A 26,432-nucleotide genomic window follows, 5' to 3' on the forward strand; every position below is an offset into this window, starting at 1 on the left:
CACGCCTTGTGAAAGCGTTCAATGGTTTATTCATGTTGGCCTTTGTGTTTGACCAACATGTGGTTCAGTGTCACGAAGGTTTTCACTTTAGAGCTTTAACGATTAAATAAAATGCAGTGGATCCAGCTGATTGAACATATTTTTTATTTTATTTATGTTTTATTGAAGAGAAGGAGGAAACGAAAATTATAGCCTTTTTGGTGATAGTTTTACGGTTTTATATGTGTGTGCAAGAGAGAAACAGATTCGAGTAGGTTTACAGACTTGAAGGATGGTTTTAGTTAGGAGGAAAAGTAGGACTGTATCTGTAGACGGCGCTGCTTTATTATGATCATATTGGCTTTCCATACAGACACACCTCGTCCACGTGACGCGTGCAAAGTGCATTGCACTTGTGTCTTGCGTGTGATTTGTCAAATCCTTTTGATCGTTTGCAGTCTGAAATAAATCAAGTGTATGCTGCAGTGGTAGGATTGTGACTGCAGACCATAGTGTAAGTGTATTTGTTACAAGCTTTTGGCAACGCCATGCTCGTCCTCATATCTGATTGGTTGCTTCAGCACCACGTGCACCCGCGCCACAATGCGCTCCACACGCGCGTCTGTGGACAACTTTCTCTCAGTTTGTCCTCATTGAAAAGGACAAAGACGTGGGACGAGCGGAATGGGATAAAGAGGACACGGAGATGAGAGGGCAGCGGAGGATTCTATGCTCCGCTAGTTTGGAAAGGAAAAGATGAACAACTCCAATGTGTCAGCGGCTGTTACATCTGATGCGTTCCGGGCCGAGATCCTGGAAAACCCGCTTCAGGTAAGTTATGTCAAAGCATTAACCTACTGGAACATTCAACGTGTTTTAATTATTAGGGCTTTTAAAACACGTTAGCATTTTCAGAGACGGTAGTTTGTTGACTGAGAGATATCCTATAGCCTACATAAAGCGTGTCGAACCTGTTCTTAAATTTGCAGAAACTAAGCAAATAGTTACCTTTTCCTCCCGTGACAAACTCAAAGTTTGGTTTTAGGCTACTTATTGTAGTAACAGCCTGCAGTTACAGAATGAATTCCAAAGCAAAGTGTGTGTGAGCCATGAAAAGGTTGAAGATTCTTTGTCCCATTCACATCCAAACAGCTGGGACTGGGGCACATGGTGAGCCCAGTCCCAGAGGCTTTTATGGATAATGAGATGGGTCAAGTGCCAGGCTGTAGCTCTTTTGGACTTGGCAGCTGTCCCAAGTGTTTTCTAAAGTGATCTCAACTAAATCATGGCATTCAAATGATTCTTTCTTTCCATTGGCTCTCGACTGAGTTACCATTATTCACAATGTGTCCTGCATGACTGTGATGCAGGTTAAATAGAAACAGAATTGTGAAGACTGGTGTCTGTAATGCTTCTTTGGGGCTGATGGAACTTAACTTAAAAGTGTCTTCAGAGTAGAGTAGTTCTTCTTGTGAGATGGAAGTGTCTTTCATCACCTGCTTCCTTCACCTCAAATATAGATACAAATGCAAAAGTAGTAGTTTACAGCCAGTTTTCAGCTCAGTCGAATCATTACTTAAGCTAAAGTACTGAAGTATTTGATGTAGAAATTACTAAATGCTAATCAGCTCCTTGTAAAAACAAGATGCAAACTGTATTTTAGTCTTATCCTGTTAAATCCAACGTGTAACATATGTAAAAATGGTGCAAAATATTAGATTAAACAGACATATTTGGTTATAATTGGTAAATTGGAAGACTTCATTCAAATATTAAGGAATAAGCCAACTCAAAGCTTGAACTCTTAGAACTGTCAATATTAACAAGCTCTAAAATCAATTAAAGCAAAGTTACAACAACCTGTATAATTAGAGACCTACGAGGACAAACCTAGCATTAATCTTTAGTTTGACAAAAGATGAGGAAAACATCAAAAAATGCCCTAAAGGTGCACTGACTAACTCTAGTTATTACTTTGCCTAGAATGTTCTATAGTATGGCATTAAATGTAAAACTCCAAAAAATAAAGCTAAAAAAACATGATATATAGAACAATGGTGTTTCAGTCCTTTACACTATCCTTTTTCTTTCATTTTGTGTCTCTCTCTTCCTCTGTTTGAGTAGTGTCACCCTGAGGAAACGGTGTCATATAAAGACAGATCAACAGCGACTTTACAGATAAATATTTAAGGGAATGTGAATCTGCAGAAGAGTGAGAGAGCGAAGGGCACACATGCTAAGGAAAAACAAGCATTAGACCAGGGTTATCATAATAAAAGTGATCAAATGCATAACCAGTGTGTTTAAAATTGCTATGCTGAAAAATGACGGCGCTATCCTTGAATTACAGAAAGTGATAAGTGCTTTTCTCAATTCAATTTTAAACTCATTACCCTGAAGAGAAAGCTAGTACCATTCACTGTAATGCTCAACAATAATACAGCCATTTGCATGTTTACTTGATGTTGCACAGCTTGAAAGTGGTGTTTTTGCAATTTGCCATCCTCTTCCCACGAGCTCAGTGCAGGCTCCCTCCACACACCAGCCCATTCCAGAGCAGGACAGATGCTTATTGTCCCAGGACATAAAGGGGTACAGTGTCTTCAGTCAGTCTCCTGGCCCAAATGCAGATCAGAGCGGTCAGACATTAGAAATTAGAGATTATTTGCCTGAATAATGTGTTTTATTGTTATTGCTATCGGAAAGTTACAGGAATAAAGTTTGTTGCTAACATTGTCAATGGGACTGCAAGATTAAAGGCACTTAGACACATCACAATTAGCTCTAAACTAGTCTCCATGGTCAGAAATGGATGGAATTCTTATATCGACATTAAAAAGATGCCATGTTGCATCATCATGCATATAATTTATAACATTTTAGCATTGGGTTTAGTGTTTGTTTATTAGAGCTTTTATTGCAAAACCAATGCCACAATATTCAGTCATATTGCATATTCCTCTAATAATGTGCATATACAGTTGAATACAGTCTGATTTGATAAACAGTGAGGGCCAGACACTCTTGTCCAGGGGTGTGGAGGTTAGAGCTGTGCTAAAAGCGGCACTAATTTAGAGCGAACAACGAGAAAAAAGAAACTTCTGTAATCATGCGCTGTGAGGAAAACATCCAAACCAGTGCAATCCTGGACAGATCAGGAGTCAATGGTAAAACATGGGTCAGAGTGTAATAAAGTATGAACATGGGTGACACTGCTGTAAGCTCTGACACTGTGAATATAAAAACAATGCACTCATTTGATTCACTACATGAAGAGTTTATTCTCATTAAGCTTAGACTATAAAAATAGTGAGTCCATATTGAGTTTGAGCAGTAACAGCCAACAGGTCTTTGATATCAATAGTAATATCAGAACTCAAATCACAAGTCCATATTCCTGTTCCTGCTGCTGATGCACGTCACCTGCTGCAGATTTGTGTAAAAGTTTCCACAAATTTCTATTAGTAGGCTAAAGCTATATATTTTTATATGTTCTACGTTGGATTTGGCCCGCTACACCAGACTGAGCATTGAAATTCAGCCCGCGGCCCAAAATGCATTTGGCGCTGCTGCTCTAGTCTAATCAGACTCAATCCATTGTACAGTTGAATACAGTCTGATTTAAGCGTTTTACAGCCAGGCACAATTTATCCCCTCTTAAGAAGGGATATAACTACACATGGTGTTTTTTTCATAGAGTGTAAAAGAAACGCTAAAAAGACTAAACTCACAATCTGTGATCTCATTCTACTCAAAAGCCAACTGACTCAAAAGCCATCTGACTTTAGACTTTTGGGACTTTAAGCAGTTTTATTTTAAGGACACGTCTAAATCACTGTAACTTGCCATGCATCAGTTTCTTGGACACGCGCTGGACTCACAGTTTACATACAAACAGGAGCTCACATCTGGAAAGAGGAGGAGGAGTAAGAAGTGGTGTGGGAAAATCCATGTGTTTATAGAGCTGTGTAAACAATCCTTATCATTTTAATATCACGTTTATATGTAGTTTATATCATTTGATACAAAGTGTATATAAAATTTATATATATATTTAATGTATTCATTGAATTTCCCATGCCCCACTATTAAAACATGAATTAATTTATTTGTTAAATTTTCCCTCCACCACAATAAAGAAGCTCCAATGATGTACTACTCTTATAGTCCAGTAGCCGTCATATTCATCTGCATAATAAAACAGGTTCAAACCGGCATTGTATATAGACATTTTTCCTACCTTTTGTCATTTAATTTAGAAACTGTGTCGCTACGAGGTGAAAATGTCCTTGCCTGGAAATTATACTTTGACTTGTCTATTTATATCATTCACTGTGACGCAGCTGTATAATTTGAGAGATAAAAATAAAGTCATCTCAGAATGAATATATGCATTTTGTTATTCTGATCGGTCCAAGTTGCAAGTGACTTTGGCCTCTTAACTTTTGGCTTTGTAAAATGAAAGTTTGAACTTTTAATCAGCTTTCGGGGCCGCTTTGGAGCAAGTTAAGATGGACTTCACTGAAGCATGAAGTGAAGTTGAAAATAAAAAGGTTGCAACAGGACTAGGGCTGGGCAATAAGGCGATAACAAATTAATTGTGACCTCACAGTGACAGTCTGCTATTTCGAGATATTTTGTGACCCGCCATATTTATTAAAATATTCTCTTGAATGCAGCTCAGTGCTCAAACAAAAACACGGCCACTCTCCCTATTGGACAGTCTCAGCGATGCTCTGAGAGAGTGACAGATGGATTTAACCGGAATGAAGCATGAACTTTAACCTCTTCAAGGCAATATAAAGAATAGATGAAGAAAATTGTGATGGTTAATTGGAGTTGTGTGAGCCCGAATTGAAATAGCATAGAGATATTACAGTTTTCAGTCCACTGAGTGAGCCATGTAAGACCAACGGTTTCAAAAAAGCTCTATTGACGAGTTACAATCAAGTAGTAGGTGAATGAAAGTAACCCTAAAAGGTGACACAATAATTTAAAACCTTTTAGAAAGTGCTAATTACGGAACAGTATTATAGCAATACGCCTGAATAAATCAATTTTAATCTTACCCAGACCTTTGAAAAATCTTTATATATTATTTACTAATTTAACACAAGATAATATGGAGCATTGAACACACACACACACACACACACACACACACACACACACACACTATAACAAAACGGCAAGTCCATAACAATGTAAATGAGGTGCTTATTGACAATCATGATGCGTAACTGTTTAACCACTGTGAAACAATTGCATACCATGGAAAATAAATATGACTTCAGTACATAATGGTGAGAATCAGTGGCACTAATATGTATACGGAGGGATTACGCAGGATGTTCAAGTCATTGTCGATTGTCGGTCTATTATATCTCACAGCAGATAGGGAGCTCTGTGATGAAGTCTGTTTCTGGTCTTGACTGTGAGTGTGAACTGCTAAGTAAGCTGCCCTCAGAGGCACTCCCACGGCTGTGTTTGCTCTTTCCATCGCACAGAACTTCACTCCTGTCCAGTCTCTCCTATTTAAACAGTACCTTTCAGAACGTTTGAGTAACTGACTATTGTTCTAATATGATACAAGTTTAAAGGGCTTTATAAAGGCATTAAGTTGATACGATGTGCTCTCGGCAAATCGTTTAAATGCATGCATGTCTCTACGCCGACCCCACAGACTCATTAGCAGATGTATCTTCTCTATTGTGTTGGCTGGAACAAGTAATGACATCACAAGATTGGTTGTTAAAAATGAAGCCCGATTGATTTTTCTCAGAATTATTCAGGCCTGTTCTTGTCTCCTCCGTCTCCTCTTCTCTCTCCTCAGTCCACAGCCTTCTGCCTCGTTTGGCACTGACACGACGTACCCGCTGTGAGCTGCCAAATACATACGCTCTAATTTCACACAAACAAACAAATGTGCCAGGCCAATATTCGCTGTTTGTCTGGTAAAAGATACAGGGCCATTCGAAGGTGAGATGTGGCGCTTCTCACACTTTGAATGGCTCCATCTCACAGACAGATGGACTCAGTTTTGTTCGTTTTTTTCATGTTTTTTTTTTTTCATCCTGACCATTGAAAGGGAAGAGTCTTGAAATAACATAGACTCTGGTGTTGTATAACGGATATGTGCAGATGTGTGACTGAAAATAGGGCCGGACAGTAACTAATAAAGTCATAAAACTAAACAAAAAAGAGGAAAAACCAAGAAAAAATAAATAAAGTGAGATGATGGAGTGAAAGGACGAAAGATGGTTGAAAGAAAGGAGACAAAAAGAAAAAAAAAATGATACAGATGAGGAATCAGACTAGAAATTAAACCATTGTTGGTCAAATTGAGATTCAGTCATTTCTAATGCTTGTATCAATGCTTGTTGTACACCAGGAGGTCTACAGCCAATTCTCTGAGAAAAGCATGTGGTTTGGAGCAGAGTTCAAGCTTTAGAAATGTGATCTTTTTCTGTGTTAAATTATTCAAAGTCTGTATTGTTTATGTTAATTCAGTAAATTCATTTGAAAGCCATTTGTGTTGGTGATGGTGATACATTTTTGGCATATCGCCCAGTCTAACTGAATATGAAGAAAACTGGATTATTAACAGAAATAAAACAAACTGACCATTGATTGTTTTGATACTGCTGCAGTTTTTGGTCGTCTAGAGATAAGGATTACATTCTAGGTTAGTATCATATAGTAAACTAAGGAGATTTAGTTTGTGGTGACTGGATGCAAGCTTCTTTCTTGTTCTTTATTTTTTACAATCGGATATGGAATGCCAATGAATGCAACAAAGATGTCAATTTTTACAATATTATTTCATTTTTGTCTTTCAGTTCCGATCTCTACAGGGATTGTGTGATATCTTGGGTCCAAATGTTCAGAGTTTTATTGACACAAACAGTCGAAATGGGGGTTTTGTGGCTTCAATAACACCCGTTGACTGTGTTTATCTCAGGATCTTCTGCTGTAACCACAAACAAAAGTAAAATATATAAATCCCGCTTGTCCTGATATTTTCTGTCAGGTACAAGTAAGTACTCTCCAGTCCAGTCTGAAGGAAAAGTGGGCAGAAGGTTTGGTTAAGACTCACTGTGGATAGGACCGAGTGCTGGTCTGAATTTAAAATTACCCACAAATCCACTGGGCTCATGAACTTCATAAGAGATGATAAGTTTGGTTATGCGGTGATTAAATCTGGAGTGGCTTCAGTAATATGCAAGCTGCTGGGTGGATTTATTTGTGCTAAAATGGGCTGAATATTTGAAAAACAATTATTGCCTGGGATTGTCCAGTTTTTCTCCCAATGTCTAACGACGTTATTGTTCAAAGTAAAGTTTCTTAAGTTTCTAAGTCAATAAGTAGAAGACAACTGACAGAACTGCACCCATACCAGAATGTCAAGAAGTAGTTACAGGATTTAAAGGTGCACTATACTGTGTGTGTACGTTTTCTGCTTGAGGGTTGCCGCCTGCTTGTTTCCATGGAGATATTATTGTTTGTCCCACCGAGTTACAAGTCTTTTCCAAGGTATTTTTGAGAAATAAACACACATGTAATTGAATAAATGCATTACAGATATGTTTATTGCCATACTGTGGAACAATAACATCATGGAGACAAAAAGCTGTTTCAAAATGTAACATAATGCACTTTAATGTGATTCAAAATGTACACGCAGATAGTTTTATCATTACTTGTGGTTCAGCTACATCAGATGGATGCTTTTAAGCATCATTAGCGACAAGTACTACATTTCTCTCACTGCGTAACAAACAAATTGCCTTGATTAGTTTTCATTTGCAGTCCTGTCAACAGTGACTAAAGAATGAAACATTTCCAAAGGTTAATAAGCAGATAGACGTGAACATGTACATTATTATCAGACTGTCACATTTCCCTGACGTATTCAAAGAGCAAAGGCCACACCTCTTATCGAACCTGGACGACGGCTCATTGAATTTGAATGTGGAGTTGGATACAGCCCATTGACAGTAGGAAGTAGTCTCTGTGAAGGAGCCGACTTTGTGTTTACAGACGATCTATTTACTTTTCATTCATCCTGGAGTCATTTCTGTCACGTCTCAAGTAAAACACACAACCTTATCACCGAAAACAGATGAGATTTCAAGATGTTATTTCACAAGTTATTTCACAGTTTTGATGTTCTGTACAAATGATAACTGACACTATAGACTAGAAAAACACTCACTAACCAAAATAAACTCCAAAAAATAGTAATATCTACCTGTAGCTACCTACTATTTTACTATTAACATTATTTCTCAGTTTTTATACAGTACTTAATGTTATTTCAATTAACTTATAACCATTTGCCTCTCATTTCTATAATTGTTTCATCTCCACTGTTACAGGCCACTTATGATGGATACTTTCCTTCTTTACACGGTCTGAGTAACTTTCTCCGTCATCTGCTCTAAGCCCCAGAGCACAGTGAATGTTTATGACCAAAACATTTCATTTTCCCTTCGCCAATAATCTTCTCAGCAAAATGTGACAGAGCATCTCCTCAAAAAGCTTGCAAAATAACGTTTGGAAAGGTAACATGAATATTTAAAAGGGAAAAAACAAAGAAGATCAAACATTTTCACATCGATGGTCCTCATGAGATTGTTTTTAACAGTCAAAGTTGGTTAGCTTATGTAGCGTTTCAAGTCTGAGTTTAATCATGACCATGAAAATCTATAAAAAATACTTGTTCGAGTCGCGTTACTCAGATCTTTATGGACATACTGTTTTGATTGGTCGGAGATCCAAGACATGCTGCTTATCACGTTTGACTTTTAAAGGTGCACTATTTAACTTTTCTGGTGTCTGGTGGTTATGGAGACAAGCAGGAAACTCCACCACGCCAACTTACAGGTCAGAGCTGTGGAGAGGCGAGTTCACTCAATGTCAGAATGCATGCTTTACAAGGTATAGCAAGAGAAAAAAAACACCTGTAATAGAATAAATGCAACATGTTTAATGCCATATGATGTGACATTTTAGGCAAAGTTATCACATCTCTATGGAGACAAGCATGTGGCAGACTCTCAACCAGAAAAGTGATTGCGTTGACGTCACTGGTTAAAATTAGAGTGCAACCGCAGGGCAAAATGAATAGTCTTGATTTGTGAGATGTAGTAATTAAACACTCTGATCCATCCCTTATTCCTTAAAGATGATAGTTGAAGCTTGCAGTATTTAATTTTTTTGCACATTTTTTCTATAACAATCCGTGCACCACCTGATTCTCATATTTACTGTTGTTTTTCCTCCACAGGCTTATCTCCTGGGAATCATCGTCTCCATCTGTGGGAACATGATCATCAGCATTTCTCTCAACATACAGGTACAACAACAGCGAGTGCATCTCTGCGGGGGACTCACAGGCGCGTCTTCACTCGGAGTTTACTGTATCGTTTTAGAGATCGCTAAGTATATTTCATCACCTACAAATACTCAGATCTCTTTTTTAAACTTTGGAAAAACATGAGTGACAATTCTTTCCAAAAACATCACCAAACACATGTTTTTTTATACAATGTAATCATATAGTTTATCAAGACGATGAACTTGTCAATTTATGTTTAATTCTGTCATTATCATTCATCTTCATACACTTCAAAGTTGTGTAAAAAAATTTTTTTGCCCATTTTGATGACATAATTTTTACAAGTGGGCACATGGGCACATGTCGTTTTAAGTTTATTTTTTCCTGATTGCTAAAAAGCATAACAATATTCAATGGTGCTTCAGGAACCGAATACTCTCACTATAAATGCATATATTCTAACCACACATGTTTTGGTGCTTGATTTGCTTGATAATCATCTCATAAATACACAATAGCACTCCTAATCAAATCAAGAGCCCCTTTGGAGAAACAACATAAGCACTGTTTTAACAACATCACTGCAGCGCTGCTAAGCTGCAGTATTTGGATCAGATACATTTACTTGCTTTGTGTTCTATTTTCAATAACAATTTTGAAGCAACTTGTGATGAATCCCTAAGGCAATAAAAAACAGCATAACGAGACGGATCAGATTTAGGACGTTAAGTTGTTTGTAGAGATGCAACAATAACTGACATGTTGTTACATCATATCATCAGAAGTAATATTGCGCAGAGAGATTTGGATATCATTAATATCCCTGTTCGATGTGGTTTAAACTTTACTTGTAGTGTGGATGGAATATTGTTATACTGGATTATAATGGATTATGATGCTCTTAGAAGATAGACACTTGACAATAGAGAAACAAGAAGTGGAAGATACTAGTAGTGGATTGTACTTGAAGTAATAACGGTGATAATAGCATAGTTGTAGTGATTTATTATTTTAAAATACAATACAGTAAAGGAATATCAGACATTGAAATGAATAGATTATACCAGGTGTGCCCAACCTTTTTGTCTGGAGTACCCGGAATTGTACTCAATCTTGAGCGAGTTCATCATGTATTTTGAGTGGATTACTTGCAGACTGCCTGGCACAGTACAGTGTACTTGACCAACGCAGAGCAGGTACACATGAGTTCAAGGGATAACACCCATCAATTTACCTGAAAACCCCTCCAGACCGCTGTGGTGTACTGGAAAAATAGACCCCGTGCAGATTTTTTGCAGACTCGCACTTTCCCCGCGACTGCAGTGCTCTGAGGTCAATGTAACAGGACACGTTGATTTGGTATGTGGTTTTAAGATAAGATAAGATAAGATGGTCCTTTATTGTCCCACATGGGGAAATTTCATTGATTAGAGGTACATAACATAAGAAATAAATCTATGGTATATTTTCTATTAGTTTCACTGTAATATTACCTTAATTTAATGATACTGATGTGAAAAATCCCCCAAAACATTCTTAAGAACTTGTTTAAAATCAGAAACATTCCATGAAGCTGATCAGTGCTCCCGCGGACCCCTGGTTGGGAAACAATGGACTATACTATGCCATAATCGCATGACCGTAACCGTTGGTTCCCTTTCTTTTATGTTTTCAGAAATATACCCATATGCGACAGGCCCAGCGTGGCACCAAGCCCTACTACACATCTGCCCTCTGGTGGATGGGGGTGATACTGATGGGAGTGGGCGAACTGGGGAACTTCGCTGCCTACGGTTTCGCCCCTGCATCACTCATCGCTCCGCTGGGCTGTGTGTCAGTCATAGGTAAGGAACCACTCTCCTACATTACACATGAAGCAGTGGTAAAGTAGGTTTACAGCTGTCAAACTTATAAGTAACATAAATGAAAGGTGCCTGCGTATATCTCAAACTGTTTTAAATAAAGGTCAAATAAGAAGAATTTGACTTAAATATCTAGACATTCTAAAGACAACTAAAGTTTTTTTTTCTTTCTCTATTCTTTAATCAGTTGCTTAAAAGGGACGTGGGACATGCTTCACATACTGAAGTTGTATCCCTAATTGTCTAACCATTTAGTATTCACATTATAAATCCTCTACAGAAACAGTGTGAATAGGAGTGAGTCTGAATCATTAGCCAATCAAAACAAAGGTTCTCCGCTGCTGCGTCTGACAGCTGCTCAGTGCAAATACTCTAAACGCAGGTTAAATATTGAACAGGACTGAGGCTGCCTCCGTCACTCAGAGCTGGAGGTGCCTCTGACTCACTTATATTAATGGCAACTATTACAACAACGCTTCAAATGATTTTCCAACAGGCAAGACTCGCCAGGGGATGAATGGTCGGAGAAAAGCACAGGGCAAAACCACAAATCTTGTTAAGGTGGCACCAAACCCTGTTATATTATGTTTGAGTAAGAGCTTGTGCCGCGATAACAGGAGTTTGACAGTTGTGTTGTAAGTGTTTACAATGCGTAATAAGCTAACAATAACGGCACAGTGAAGCTGAATATTTTTACTTGAGGCGCATAAAAAGTGCTGAGCATTTCTGCTATCAGAAAAAGAAGTTGTCTGTTCCTATAGCCGATGATCTATCCCGGAGTGCATGAGTTGTTGAATTTAATCTAAACATTGTGTGTACATCTACAGTGTGCTGCAGTGCATATATGACCAATGCAGCGCAGGATCACACAATAATACAGAGCACTTGTCTAATTACCTGAAAACTGCTCCAGACCCTTGCAACTTCTTTTTGCAAATCTGCACCTCCACTGGACCCGAGGCTATTGTAAAGGCATGCATGACTGTGGAATGACTTTGGAAAGGCTCATATTAGATGGGTCATTATCAAAATGAGGTGACAAACGTGTCCCCACTTTCCAGCCCTAAAACAGAAAGTATTAAAACAAAAAACAAAACAAAAAAAATACTCAATCTAAACAAAAGCATTAAATGCAGCACATAATTTGTACAAAGATGATGCATTCAGATTATAATAATTTATATTTTCTATGTCTGTCCGCATTTGTGTCATTGGTGTTATCTGAATTACTGACCAGTACTTTGTATGTTTAAATATATGTGTGCCTTTTGATTAGTAAGAGCCAAAAAACTTAAAAATGTCCAGTTTTACCATTGGTCATTGGTGTTATGCACTTTTACAATAGTACAAAGCATTTTTTCTAAGACAAATATAACCAGTTGGGATTGTACAATGATACAGAATTACTATTTTCTAGAAAATATTACTGCTGTTACTTATTATTATAATTATGAAATACATATCAATATTTAGGTTGTCCGTGAATGCTAGTTGTAGTGCTAACATAGCCCTGAATATATTATCTAAAATATATGATAAAACATTTTATTTCGTTTCTCAGACAGAAAATCCCCATATTTTGATAATGGCCCAGGTGTAAAACTGGCAAAAGTGGTTGTTCTTAATCTACAGCCTATTCATGGGTTTCAGCCATAAAGATTCCGTCCTGATTTGAAGGATTTGGCATGGCAACGGTTCTCCATTGACATATATATCTTTCAAAATGGGAAGCTCCTCACAACATCCTTCAAATCAGGAAGAATGATTTGCCTGAACCCCATAATGGTCCCATGGGAGCTGTCCTCGCATTTCTATAACCCCAAAATCTAATTTCTACCGTTTCTGTAAATGAGGTTCTTATCATTGAAAAGAAGATTGCACCCTTGAACCGCACCATTAGACGGAAAGAGAAGTATTTTGGTGTTAAAAAACAATCGAGTCAAAACCATGCGACTGTCAGTGTGCATCCCTGTTGTGCTCCTCTACTGAGAGCAATTACGGCTGTCCACCGAGTCACCTGTGCCTTTCAACAATTCCAATCACACCTCGAGCCCCACTGTTAGAGACCTTGTGGTGATGCAAAACAGGCTGAAAGATGTTACAAAGTGCGCATCCATCACTGCGTCCACTGTAAAATGTGCCGTTAGGAGCAGATGTATTTATTGTTCTGTGACAATGAATCAAGCCATTGTTTTGTTTCCTGTGCTTTCGTCGTCGACAAAACCAAATAACCAAAATATTTTTTCCAGGGGTGATGTCACATTTTCTTCCACCTTTTCACTTTGCAGTCATCAGACAGTTTCAGTAATTAGAGTTGTCAAACATGGATAATACATTTTGAGAGTAAAACTAATGAGACTAAGTAGATATTTGTAGGTCCTCCATTCTGACAAAATCACATAAGTTGGACATTCCGTTATGAATCTATATCAGAACTAGTCCAAGATGTTTGTTTGTATCAAAATCAAGGTTGAAATTTGAGTATTGTGACATCACTTTTATTGTAGTCATTTGTTTTTACTGATCTAGACATGCCTCAAAGGAAAGTAGACTGGATGGACATGAGTGGCTTATGTAAAACAATAATTAAGGGTTTAGGGTTAAAATACTTAACTAGTTTAACTTTGATTTACCAAGAACATATAATAACAGAGAAGTGTAATAATCATACTCTAATACATTCAATAGATAGAGATTATATGATATTATCAGGCTGTTTATTTGTTTCTCCTCGTTCTTCTTGCTGTGACGTTGTGCTTGAATTGCAACAGATGTCTTTTTTATTTACAGCCGTTTAAAGCCCTTGGAGGCAGCCCTGCGTCTCACTTTGGTCAATTGCACACAGTAAAAAACTTGAGATTATTTGAGCTGTGCCTCCATCATAAAGACATGCTTCAGCAGAGCAGTATGTTATGGATAAACAGAGTGCCATAGGGGAGTTTAGCGTGTCAAACATGTTTAACAAACAAGATGTATGCCCCAAACACACACGTGTTCAAAGCTCCAAGGTGGATATTTCAAGGTGATATTATAGAAGGACATTTTTAAAAAGATAGAAAATATGTAGGCTATTCCTGAAGGATAATGGTGCGAGGTCGTCTTGTGGGAGAGGGACAGATGCTCACGTACTTCTTTCAACTGTCAAATCTGGTCTCTAAATAAATAATAATCTGTAATTAGTACAGACCAAAATACTATAAAGTAGGATTTTTATTTTTTTATTTTTATTAAATTTGCATATAATATGATACATAGTGTGCACTCATGAGCTCTTTCTACATGATTCATACAAAACTTACTTTGAATGTGTAGAGCAGGCTAGATAGAACTTAAGTGTTTTGAATATTGTGAGAAGAAACATCAGAATTTTAGAATATTTACAATTCTTGGCATGACAAGCCAAACAACTGAGATGCCTGATTTGCTTTCGTTCACATTGTCTAATAAATTACAATTTCCAGTGTTTATGGAATCAAACTAACATTTTTAGGTTTGTTTAATAAAACTGCTAAAAAAACCTTCTTTCCAGAAAATGTGTTTTAGGGCACACAATTTTATTATATTTATTTATTTATTATGTAAAACAAGAACAGTGCACAGATAACATTAATCTCAAAGCGAAAAGATGCTTTGTACTAGATTTAGCAGGTAACTCATTTCCATCTGGAGTCCTTGGGCAGTGAAGATGAATGACAACAATGAAGAATTACCGGTAGTTTTTTGACTTTCTGCTCCTTTTCATTATTTTTTTCATATGCTTAAAGGCGGTATGGACGATTTTTTCGGCGATTTGAGCACGCAGGCGGAAGTGCGCATGCGCACTCCCCCGTGCGGACCGATACAACACACACGTGCGTTTGTTTATTAGCGCAACGGAGCGCATCTCATCTCTTCTCCCGTAGATTTCTGTCCACTTCTGCGTCAGCTCGAACTGTCTTTCTCCGTCTTCATTTTGCCCCGTACACTGAGGGAACTATATTATGATAGATCCATGCGCTTAGGGCACAACGTGGGGACGAACCGCACGCGGCTGCAGGTGAGCAGTAGGTGCGTTTTATGATTGATACGTGGCAGGACTAATGATTTATCCACGCCACGAGGAAATATGATTAAAAAATTGCTGAAAAAATCTTTTAACTTTTAACTACGTTTCCCTATGTTTAAATGTTTGACACTGTTTTGGCTGAATTGAAAAAAAAATATTATCACAGTATTATGTGAAACATTTTTCTTGACATATTTTTTGAATATTTATATATTAGTTGTATACTGTAGCTGTTCGATTTGATTTGATTCAGATGCTATTTTGGGCTTAATGTGATTACATCTTCTCAGATAATGACACGATGACTTTGTTTTTGTTACGGCAGTTTCCTGTAAACAATGATCAAGTAAAGAGTAACCAGGCAATAACTTGAAGCAGAAACAGAGTCTCTCGGTCTCTCTCAAAAGGTGGAAGTTTATTCACGTGCACAGACAGAACGACCTTGTCTCTCCCTAAGACAAGGTCGTTCTGTCCCTACCTAACTTTACAATTTACAAAGTACACCTTTTATAGGTGGTAACAAACATAACATAATCACAACCCAAATCAGCTCAAAAAGAGATAGACCAGACTATCACGTCTGTGACGGTTCCAGCCATCTCTTCAGAGGTTTAATCAAAGACCATTTCCACACCGCATTAACTGATGATTAAGAGGCGCCGGACAGTAGATATTCAGTATAATCAGGACCCCATATTCTTATCCCATCTGCACACAGGAGAACAACACGTCGCAATACTGACCTAACCTAATACTGATGTGCAATTCTGTCATATGTGCAATTGCTGTTGGAATTCATGTGCAATTACTGTGAAATTCATGTGCAATCTATGTGCTGTCGTGACACATATTCATGTGCAATTACTGTCGGGATCACATGCAATGGTATTTATTTATTTATTTATTTGTCTATGGGAGTTTTTATTTATTTATAGGAGATCTTCTACTGAAAGTGTTTTTCAGACTTCCTATAAGTGATCTGTTCTTCTGTATCTACCTCTGTATCTACCTGCGTTGCACCAATGAAATTTCCCTATGTGGGACAATAAAGGAATATCTTATCTTATCTTATCTTAACACAAATATTTATTCCGTGACAGGTCATGGCCTAAAACAACATTAGAATGACATGACATGACCCATTTTCTGCCATTACATTTTCCATGGCATAGAAAACCAACTTTCACTTGCCTTCAGTCGCTATACTAGGAATGATTCAAATTGGACTGGAGAAAACAGTGGGTCATTTAAAAAGACACATTTTGACAAGAAAGCATGCCCACAAATGATCAATATTGTTTGTAGCTTTATTACCCGTGTTTTTGTTCTTATCCTAACACTGCACACCAATCCATTTGGCCCCAGCCGTTTCCAAATCTTCCCGAATTAGCCCACTCCATTCACTTACAATACAAAATGCCACTCGTTTGCTTGCCCATCCATCCACTGTCTCTCATTCCTCATTCGTTCCCTTTCTTACCACAGCGTGTGCTTGGACATAATGCCCACGCCTGCCTATCACAGTGAAACATGCCGTGCCTTTCTGAGCGTGTAGTCGGGGGAAACATTAAGAAGACTAATCTGAGTCTGAGCTTGTGTGAGCTTTTTCATGCATGTGGTTATTCTGATGGTGATGGATGGCGTTAGGAAAATTGTGGTGCACAGAGGAGCATCTTGGTATGATTCTGCAGTGCAATAAAGCTCTAATGAGGAGCATTTATCAGAGGGGAGTGACAGTTCTTAATCATGCTTAGATTGCGTTGTGTAGCTGTGTATAGCTACATGCATCATAGATGAAGATATAATTACATTTTTAAGAGCTTGTGTGTGGCCAATTATGGTAGTGTTCATTTGAAGTATTGTTTGGGTCATCTGTGCTCACAAGTAGTTGGTTTTAGAAACCATTTTTACTCAAATTATTTATACAGGTTGGATACCTTGACATTTCTAGGGGTACTTAAATTACACCTGGTTGGACTGTTACCTGGACAGAACAAACAACAACAAACACAGAGACTATTTAAATCAAATTATTTTATGCCTTCTAATGATTTTAAAGCACTGGTTTAGGAATATCCACAGTGCTGGCGCTCATGTTTTCCATTATTATTTATTATTATTTATTGTTTATTTATTATCATCCCAAAGTGTATGTGTATACATATAAAGTGTATTTTTATGTATTTGTTAATTTTATTGTTTTATTGGCATTTTATTTGGTTATACTGTGTTTGATCTGTATTTTATTTTTAAAAGAGTACTCCCACAAAAAACAGTTTCTCTTATTGGGTTTTCCCAGTATGGATAATTTTTATTTTAATCCATGATTTACATCAAAAAAGTCATAGTTTTTACCATTCATAGTAACTTTATATAGTTTGAAGGACAAATATATTTGGTGTGATTTTTTTTCCCCCTGATACCAATAGTACATTCCCTTTTTCAGTACTTTACAGTTAAAACTGTACCCAGCCTTCTAGAAGCCTATAGCCTCTATGTAAAATATGCTAATGAAAATGTATTAATTATGGTGAATACTTGCATCTTTAAATGTCGAGCAACAGCGACATAGAAACAACAGCTTGTTTCTAAAGTGAACAGCAAAGAAAGCCCCACTAATTCTCTCTGACTTTGTCCTCCTTCCCCCCAGTTCTGTCGCCCATTTGTCTGTCTGTCTATCAAATCATCAAGCTGGTGGAAACTGATTATAACTTATATAACGGAACTAGACAAAACCAAAACTTAAGACTATATGAAGAACTATGACTAAATCATGATTCAAGACAGACAAAACATACTTGATGATAAAGAGTCACTTCAGGACAAGCTGACTGACCTCAATGAGACAAGCGCACATCCTTGTGGTGTCCGAGGGGCTGTAGGGGGCAGGTCACGTCCAAGAACACAGATGGTCTGAGATTTGGTCCGGTCTATCTCCGTCTGAGACACCCATCTGTGAACTGGACATCTGCAACAGTGCCGCCCCATAGTGAGGGACGAGGACACGCACTAGAAAGCATAATCCCGAAACATATTTTGACATTTATTAGTCCTTGTCTAGTCATAGTTATTTGTATTCCTCCCACAGAATGAAATGTAATTGTTAAAGTCAAAATCCAGTCTGACTTTGCATAACTTGTTGCACAAAAACACAAGGGAAAATAAGCAAACGTCATACCAAATTGCTTTATATTACCAAGGGACAGTGTTGTACTAGTATTTAAATTAGGTTTACTGTTTGTTTATAAAGCAGTCCTAATGCTGTTGTGTGTGTTTTTTATTTCACAGCTAGCGCCGTCATCTCTGTTGTTTTCCTGAAGGAGACGATTCGCGCCTCTGACATCCTGGGTAATGAAACACTGCTGACACCTGCAGATTGCTCTTCATATTTGGAAAGCAAAGTGCTGATGGTCTGTACAAAAAACATTTCTGAATGAGATCACCACAAATCTTAGTCCCATGAGTCATTTGCACAGTCTGTTGTGATGAGCCATTTTGTTTGTCATTACAATTTAGATTCAGCTGCTGAATGACATAAATAACATAGCGTTCACAATGTTCACGATTTTGACAGTGAGAAAAGTGGCAGTCATATCAGCACCACACAGCACTTTCTTTCTTCTCTATTTATGCTCTTTGTACAATTGTCAGAATGATAATCTCCTATTGCAGAAAATACATCGGTTATAGTTGGCTACATTAACAATTCATTTTAGCTGTAGTCGTTTAGGGAAGTGTGTGATTTTTAACGTTCTCAGGAACAGACAATGCCCAGCTCAAGCTCTAAAGGACTTTGAGAACAGCGGAGGAACGGGCAGCCTGACTCTGTCTACTGCTCTCACACAAATTTCCCCATGTGTGGACATTAAAGGATTATCTTATCTTATCTTATCTTACATGTTTGGGACGAGTCACAGCTTTGGTCACTGCCTGCACATATGCGCGCTTTCTGGATCCTCTACCTCCGCATCTCCATCTGTCCCGCTCTCTCCGCACATGTCTCCTCTCTGTCCGAGTCCAACTTATAAAACTACTCCGCAAACTGTTGGCTCATGCGGTGTAAGGCCTTGTATCTGAAGAATATGCTGCGTGTGTCTTTATATCGGCCCTTTCCACTTTGATCCCATGCGCTTTTCACTGTAAATGTGAGCGCAGAAGTAGAAGTCCTCCACGGTGACACAATAACTTAAGTGCGTCTCATTTAACACCTCATTTACCGCAGTTTTTTCTTTCATAAGCATCAGTTCTCCTCTGTCCATATCCAGGCAGGTGATTGACCATCCCACTGTCAAAGAGGCCTGTTGTATTGGCTACCTCCAGGGGGCGCTAAATGTGTTCAAAATAGTGGCCAAAACAGTGTCCTAACAGGGAAAACTAGCCAACTACGGCTTTGGCCAGTATTTATTGTGGCTATTTAATTTGTTTATAATGTCTATGTATCTATCTTTAGATTAATGAAAAAAGTAAGAATCCTGAAATCTTAGTTATTTCATTGTGTGGCTAATTGCAGACTTAAAAGCATAATTTAAACATTCATTCTGTGTAATGTAACATAAACCAGATGTTATCATTGAGAGGAGGAGAGACAAGGAGAGGAGAGGGGATAGGGAGAGGAGGAGAGAAAAAAGGAGAGACAGGGAGAGGAGGAGAGGGAAAGAGGAGAGACAGGGAGAGGAGGAGAGGGAGAGGGAAAGAGGAGAGACAGGGAGAGGAGGAGAGGGAAAGAGGAGAGACAGGAAGAGGAGGAGAGGGAAAGAGGAGAGACAGGGAGAGGAGGAGAGGGAGAGGGAAAGAGGAGAGACAGGGAGAGGAGGAGAGGGAAAAGGGGAAAGAGGAGAGACAGAGGTCTGTTGTGTCAGTCCAGGGTTTCATGGCCAAACCATTGAAAATGGTTTGGCCAATTGAAAATGGTTTGGCCAATTACATAAAATGGTTTGGCCAATTACATAAAAAAAATAAATTGCATTTATATCAAACTCACTGTTATTTCAGGTTAATTTAAACATTTTATTTAGGTTAGTAAACAATAAAATAGTTATAGCTATATTACTGAATGGATGTATGGAGTTCATTCAAATGTTAAAAATGTCTTTTCTCTCTCATCACAGCTTGTCTTCTTTCCACAGGTGGAACTCTGGCTATCACAGGAACCTACCTACTGGTGTCCTTTGCCCCCCACAACATCTCCATGGTAACGGCCCAAATGGTACACTACTACTTCATCAGCTGGTACTTCCTGGGTTACATGGTAGGTGTTTCAAAATTTATATCCATAATAATAATAACAATATTAAACGTATTCAAAACAAGGAGCTCTTTCTAGTTCTGTAAAGCAATTACTTTGTAGCCAAGTGTTCTATTAAAAAAATAAATTGCTTTGCCTCCATAGAAAAAAAACAAGTATTTTCTTGCGTATGTTTATGTTTCGCATCAGTATAATGCCTTTTACACATACAGTCCAAATAATCCCAGATCTTGTACATAGAAGCAGCTCAGGGTCATGCACTGCATTAGCACTGGTCGATTTACCACTCTGCTCCAGAGACTCTCCACTCTTATACCTGTACCAATGGCATAAACATCATCACTGTTACCATAGTGAGATAACTGAGGCAAACACACACAGTACACAGCACATGCATGTTTCACAGGTTTGGCCCTTAAAGATTAAAGATCAAAAGATTCTAAAGGTCGCATCCTGCTATTTACTTTCTGTGGCCACCATGAGTGGCCTATGTGCAATGCAGACATTTTATTGCTCAGATCGCACATGTACCGGTATGTTCACCAAATACCAACAAAACACAGCAGAATGTACCAAAAGTTTCTTTGAAAGAAGTCACAGGTTATTTGTAGTGGTGTAAAATAAGATTAATCTTGCTCTCAAATCAAGATGATGGTTACAAGTACCTTGGAATACCAAAGGTAACAAGAGGTAACAAGGAAAGCAGCAAAAGCCAAATACCTACAACAAGTAAGGCAAGTCCTTAGAATGGCAAGAACAAGTCCCGGGCCAGTGTTTTGATACCCTGCAGGAATAATAAGGTGGCCAAAGGAAGAGATATACACAGACGTTAAGACACAAAAGCTCCCATGCACGGTTCCATCCCAAAATCCAGCACCCTGAGACTGTACTCTGGCCGTAAGGAAGGAGGCCATGGCCTAGTGAGTGTGAGAGCCACTATCCTAGGCCCAAACAGATGACATGCATAGTGAATGTCTCAGGCAATGGGGAACAGAGCTTGAGGTGCTACAGGAGGGACCATTATGGGAGGACAACCCCCTACATGGGATGTACCACCGGAACATAACTGAAGTGTCCGATATCACGAAATCCTACGAATGGCTAGAAAGAGCCTGTCTGAAGGACGGCACAGAAGCCCTGATCATGGCAGCACAGGAGCAGGCCCTGAACACCAGATCAATAGAGGCCCAGATCTACCACACCAGACAAGAACCAAGGTGTAGGCTGTGCAAAGGGGGCCCTGAGACCATCCCACACATAACTGCAGGGTGCAAGATGCTGGCATGAACAGCACATGGAGCGTCATAACCAGGAGGCTGGCATAGTGTACAGAAACATCTGTGCAGAGTACAGGCTGGAGACCCCAAGGACAAAGTGGTAAACACCTCCAAATGTGGTGGAGAACGACTGAGCCAAGGTCCTCTGGGACTTTCAGATACAGACAGACAGAATGGTAATGGCAAATCAACCAGACATTGTGGTGGTGGATAAACAGCAGAGCAAAGCCCTTGGGGTTGACATGGCAATACCAAGTGATGGCAACATCGGGAAAAAAAAGGAAAAAAACTGGAGGAATACCAAGGGCTCAGAGAAGAGCTGGAGAAGGCCTGGAAAGTGATGGTGAAAGTGGTGCCCGAGGTCATTGGAGCACTCAGGGCAGTGAGCCCAAAAGTGGAGGAGTGGCTAAAGCAGATCCCTGGATAGATAGATTGATAGATACTGTAGATTGATAGATGAATAAATAAATATATAGAAAAGGCAATGAGGAATAAAAGAGAGTAATCTGGTGTGGGTAAAATGTTTAGAGGATATTTTCAGATGGAGATGACCTTGATCTGATTGGCTGATGTGATTGATGCATTAGGTTTCTATTTCAGACCTGAGTGTTGAGCTGCGAGCACAAATCAATCCAAGTAAAATGAAAAATCCATCAACGTCTGATTATTTCTCAAGCAAAAACTGTTACCACATAATTTAATCTGCTCATTGATAAGACATTTTACTGTCATTGACATAGGGTCTTAATGCTTAAGTGGTCTTTTCAATGTTCATTTGGGCATAAAGGTAATAATCTTCAAATAATCTTGGACGAACTAAGATTTTTTATCCATTGTACGATGAATAACATATTGTTCTAACAGGGTTATAATAGAAACCCTAGCACATTTGCACACCTCAAGTCTCTGGAGTGAGCATCATGAGGCTTTGTAGGACTAACGATGTGTAAAACTCATCTTTTGAGTCTTTTTGGAAATGTATTAGAGTAGAAAGTATTATCTTTCAAATGTAGTGGTGTCAAAGTAAATAATATACAACAAAAATACATCTGAAACTCAAGTAAAGTACAGATACCGGTACTCAAAAACTGAACTTAAGCACAATAATCTATGTACAGCACCTAAATAAATGTACGAAGTCATTGACGACCTGCGCAAGGGTGAGCATAAAAATATAATATGTATTTAAAAATGTTGATTTTAAATACATTACCACTAATAAACCTACTACAGCTAAAATGCTTAATATGATATAGTCTTAAATGTTATAAAGTTGTAAATATGTCATTAAATATACTTTGCTTGTAATAAAATTGGTGTGTTGGCTAAACAAAGGTTAGTCTGACCTTCTAAATCCTCATTTGGCCCTGTCCATGCTGAGACTGTGTCCTCCCTCTCTATAGTGTTACATCAGAGCCTCTTGAACAGCTGAATAAGACTGAACTCAGAAGGGCCGTTCTCATTTAGAAAGTCACAATGCTTTTCATTTCTTTAGTCATTTATTTCAATTAGCTCATTGCAGTTGGTAAAAAAATAGTTTTTAAGGAAATTGAATAAATGAGATTGCTTATGTAACTTTCTATCTGCAGGTCATTGAGATTGTGCTTTTCATCTTCCTTCTGTTCCTGTACAAGATAAAGAAAGTGAAGCACATTGTGGTCGTGCTGCTCCTGGTGGCGTTATTGGGTATGGACTCAGGCAAAAGGAAAAGTGTTGGAATCGTTCACAGAAATAGGTTGCATTGTTGCTTAACTACAATTGACAACAACAAAAACATCAAGCAACCGTATTAAGAGCATCTAAACACGACAGCATGTAATAATTTCATCACATTGCCAGTTCTTCTCGTGCCAAGGATCTTTGATTGAATATTTGCTATATAATGTGATAATGCAAATTGACAACTTTTTGGTTTGAACAGTAACTTAAAATAGCTACAAAACATTTATATTTTAATTTAGGCTAGTTCAGGCTAGAGTGGCTAAATATCCTAAAATACCTTATATCTAAATTGACTTACAACATTTAAGCGCATATGAAAGGTTATTTTGTTAAATTAATGTTTACACTGTCAGAAAAATGTGTTCCTTGTGTGTGAATTGCTATTACATTACATTCAAAGGAAATACTGTATGTGTATCGATGACAAAGAGGGATTCTTCTTTAGAACTGCTCTGCTTCCTGCTACTTTCAACCTTCCCAATCTGCCTCTGAACTGGTGTAAAACTATTATTATTTACCACATATGCCATCACCAAATGACAAAATAATTAGTGAAACATAAAAACCTGTCACACGTAGGTATGCCTATTAGCATTACTCTTTATTTTGGGAAATACGTGGAGGGAAATTAATCTAAATCTCGTGCTGACAGTAAATATTGTTGTGTGTTACCTCCTCAGCCTCTGTGACAGTGATCTCGGTCAAAGCCGTGTCGGGGATGATCACTGAGACGATGAAGGGAAGCCTGCAGCTCGTTTATGCTATCTTTTATGCCATGTTTGTGGTCATGGTTGCCTCCTGTGCCTTCCAGGTCAAGTGAGTCTAATTCTTCTCTTCTCTGTGCTTCATGAGAGAAGAGAGAGGTTATTAAATCTTAACAAAGTGTTTAAAATAGAGCTTCACACCTAGAGACAGCATAGAAAGCTCTCCATTGTAGCTGTTTAAGTGGCTCTCAAGAATACCATCTCAATTAATCAAGGCCCTTTCATTCCCTTTTGTCCACACAGATTTCTGAACGAGGCCATGAAAATGTTTGATGCAACTGAAGTGGTGCCAATTAATTATGTGTTTTTCACCAGCAGCGCTATTGTTGCAGGTACAACATGTTAGACTGATTCAAAAGTGGGTTTTGAATTAGGGTTTTTTGTGGAATTAACTGCCAAAACCTGATTCACGTAACACAAGTTGTAATTTTGTTGTGTCCCTCTATAATTATAAAATGTAATTACTATTTGGATTTATATGCAAGTTCTAATGTAGTACAATATTTATTTTGTAGTTTGTCTTTTTGTTAGTGACAGTGTCCAGTGAAGTTATCACAGGTCATTGGTGGTGAACTTCTTTCTCTGTCAGATCTGTCAAAATAAACCACTCAGCTCAACTCAGCACTTTAATAACAATCTGACAGACATCAAATTTGGAGTATGTTTGACCATTGTCCACATCTAGTCTCATCCTCCACCTACACCAATAACACACTTATGGGGCGTTATGTAAACACGCCAGGTTTGTCTGCTCTAGTGATGGGATGAAAGATTTTAGTTTGCCCTTCAATACGTAGAAAATTAGAGCCAACACTTACTGTATGCAATCATTTGTTTCAGATTAAATATTTAGTTTGTTCATTTGCAGGTATTGTATTTTATCAAGAGTTTGAAGACCTGGCTTTGCTCAACATCTTCATGTTTGTGTTTGGGTATGATTTCAACAAAGATTACTTACATCATGTAAATATTTCACACAAAAATAATTTTGAATCTTTGTTACAGTTGCTTTCTGTCATTTGTTGGAGTTTTCTTGATCGCTCGAAACAGACCAAAGATAAAACAAGAAACTGCAGATTTTATTCCAATGGACATTATTCCTGGTAAGCTCAAACTTGAAACATATACAGTAAATAAATACTACACCCTAATAATGAAATCCACTGCCTCTCTTGAACATTTGTGACTGTTGATCATAATATTAGGGCTGAACCTAGTATTCCCATTAACTGTACGTTGTTTAAGAAATATCCAACGGAAAATTCCAAAATTATAGAACCCAATATTTTTGTCCATTTGATTTACCCAAACAAAAGAGTCAACCGGCAGATTAACAAAAAAACATTGTCTGACCATATCTCAATTAAACACTACAGGACAGTGTCAGCCTGGGCTTTCTCTAATGAGCTGTGCTGTCCATGTTCACAGGGAAAAAGAACATCAGCAAAGTTCAGCCAGCGGCGAGTGTGCTGCCATACGAACCACTGGCAGACAAACTTATGTGCAACAGAGCGGGCCCATCTGACGATTCTTAACACCCACTCCATCTGTGGAACTATGGGTGCACTTGGGTTCCAACTACACACACTTAGAGACAGTGATTTGTATATCAGCATTAAACAGTGAATAGCTGTGTTGGCAAATAGCACAATTTAGGCTTACTTGCTTAAGATGAGATAATTTAGTTTAATGAACTAAATTACCTAGAATTGAATGACTCGTGATAATGAAAGTAAAGGGAATAGAAAAGGTGTACAAGTTTACAACACTACACAAGTCAGTATGGTTTATCAAATGTGCACACTGCATGATGCAAAGTACAACCTGATCAAGAAATGTCATTCTGGGCACTATCACTGATGGACAATGACTGGCCAGGAGGACTTTGAGGTATTTGAGTGTGTTTGATAAAAGGTACTCTGCTGCTCTCTAATGGCCTGGGACAGTACAGTCTGCCCGATTTTAGTACCGAACCGGTATTCGCTTTTAGTTTCTGTTGTGACAAAATAAAGAAAATAACTCTAAATCCTGCTTTCTTTGTCTCTCTTCAGCAGTAACATATTGCATATGCCAAATCAGATGAAGTATGTCCATTAAACAAAGGGATGCACTCTGAGCCTCTTATAATGGCCCCGTAAATTTGGCTCAGGTTCACCTTAAATAAACCAAAAGTGAACTACTACACGTTAGTGTTGCCA

At 38.2% G+C, this 26,432-nt stretch overlaps 1 protein-coding gene across 2 annotated transcripts; it reads left to right on the plus strand.

Annotated features, from left to right (window-relative positions):
• The first annotated feature begins 612 nt into the window (after positions 1-612).
• Positions 613-25,908, plus strand: LOC140374491 (NIPA-like protein 2). Of its 2 annotated transcripts, none has more exons than XM_072461403.1 (11): positions 613-810; positions 9,269-9,337; positions 10,995-11,163; positions 18,515-18,574; positions 20,353-20,474; positions 23,338-23,434; positions 24,151-24,286; positions 24,478-24,566; positions 25,103-25,166; positions 25,240-25,337; positions 25,663-25,908. In XM_072461403.1, exons 1-11 carry the CDS (start codon positions 736-738, stop codon positions 25,767-25,769), a joined length of 1,086 nt encoding a protein of 361 aa, XP_072317504.1. In that variant the 5' UTR covers positions 613-735; the 3' UTR covers positions 25,770-25,908. The 2 variants fall into 2 exon arrangements, with proteins under 2 accessions (XP_072317504.1, XP_072317505.1); XM_072461404.1 differs by having other exon boundaries at positions 23,383-23,434.
• The last annotated feature ends 524 nt before the right edge of the window (positions 25,909-26,432 follow it).

Source organism: Eucyclogobius newberryi, unplaced genomic scaffold (genome assembly GCF_026437365.1).
Source record: "Eucyclogobius newberryi isolate DKJ021-1_F unplaced genomic scaffold, fEucNew1.0.hap1 SCAF_3, whole genome shotgun sequence".
Lineage (NCBI taxonomy): Eukaryota > Metazoa > Chordata > Actinopteri > Gobiiformes > Gobiidae > Eucyclogobius > Eucyclogobius newberryi.

Excerpts from the sequence above, each read along its gene's own strand:
- LOC140374491 (XM_072461403.1), top strand. The coding sequence starts at position 736 with ATGAACAACTCCAATGTGTCAGCGGCTGTTACATCTGATGCGTTCCGG. Across the intron at positions 9,338-10,994 it reads GCATTTCTCTCAACATACAG|AAATATACCCATATGCGACA; the intron begins GTACAACAACAG and ends TTATGTTTTCAG. Across the intron at positions 25,338-25,662 it reads TCCAATGGACATTATTCCTG|GGAAAAAGAACATCAGCAAA; the intron begins GTAAGCTCAAAC and ends CCATGTTCACAG.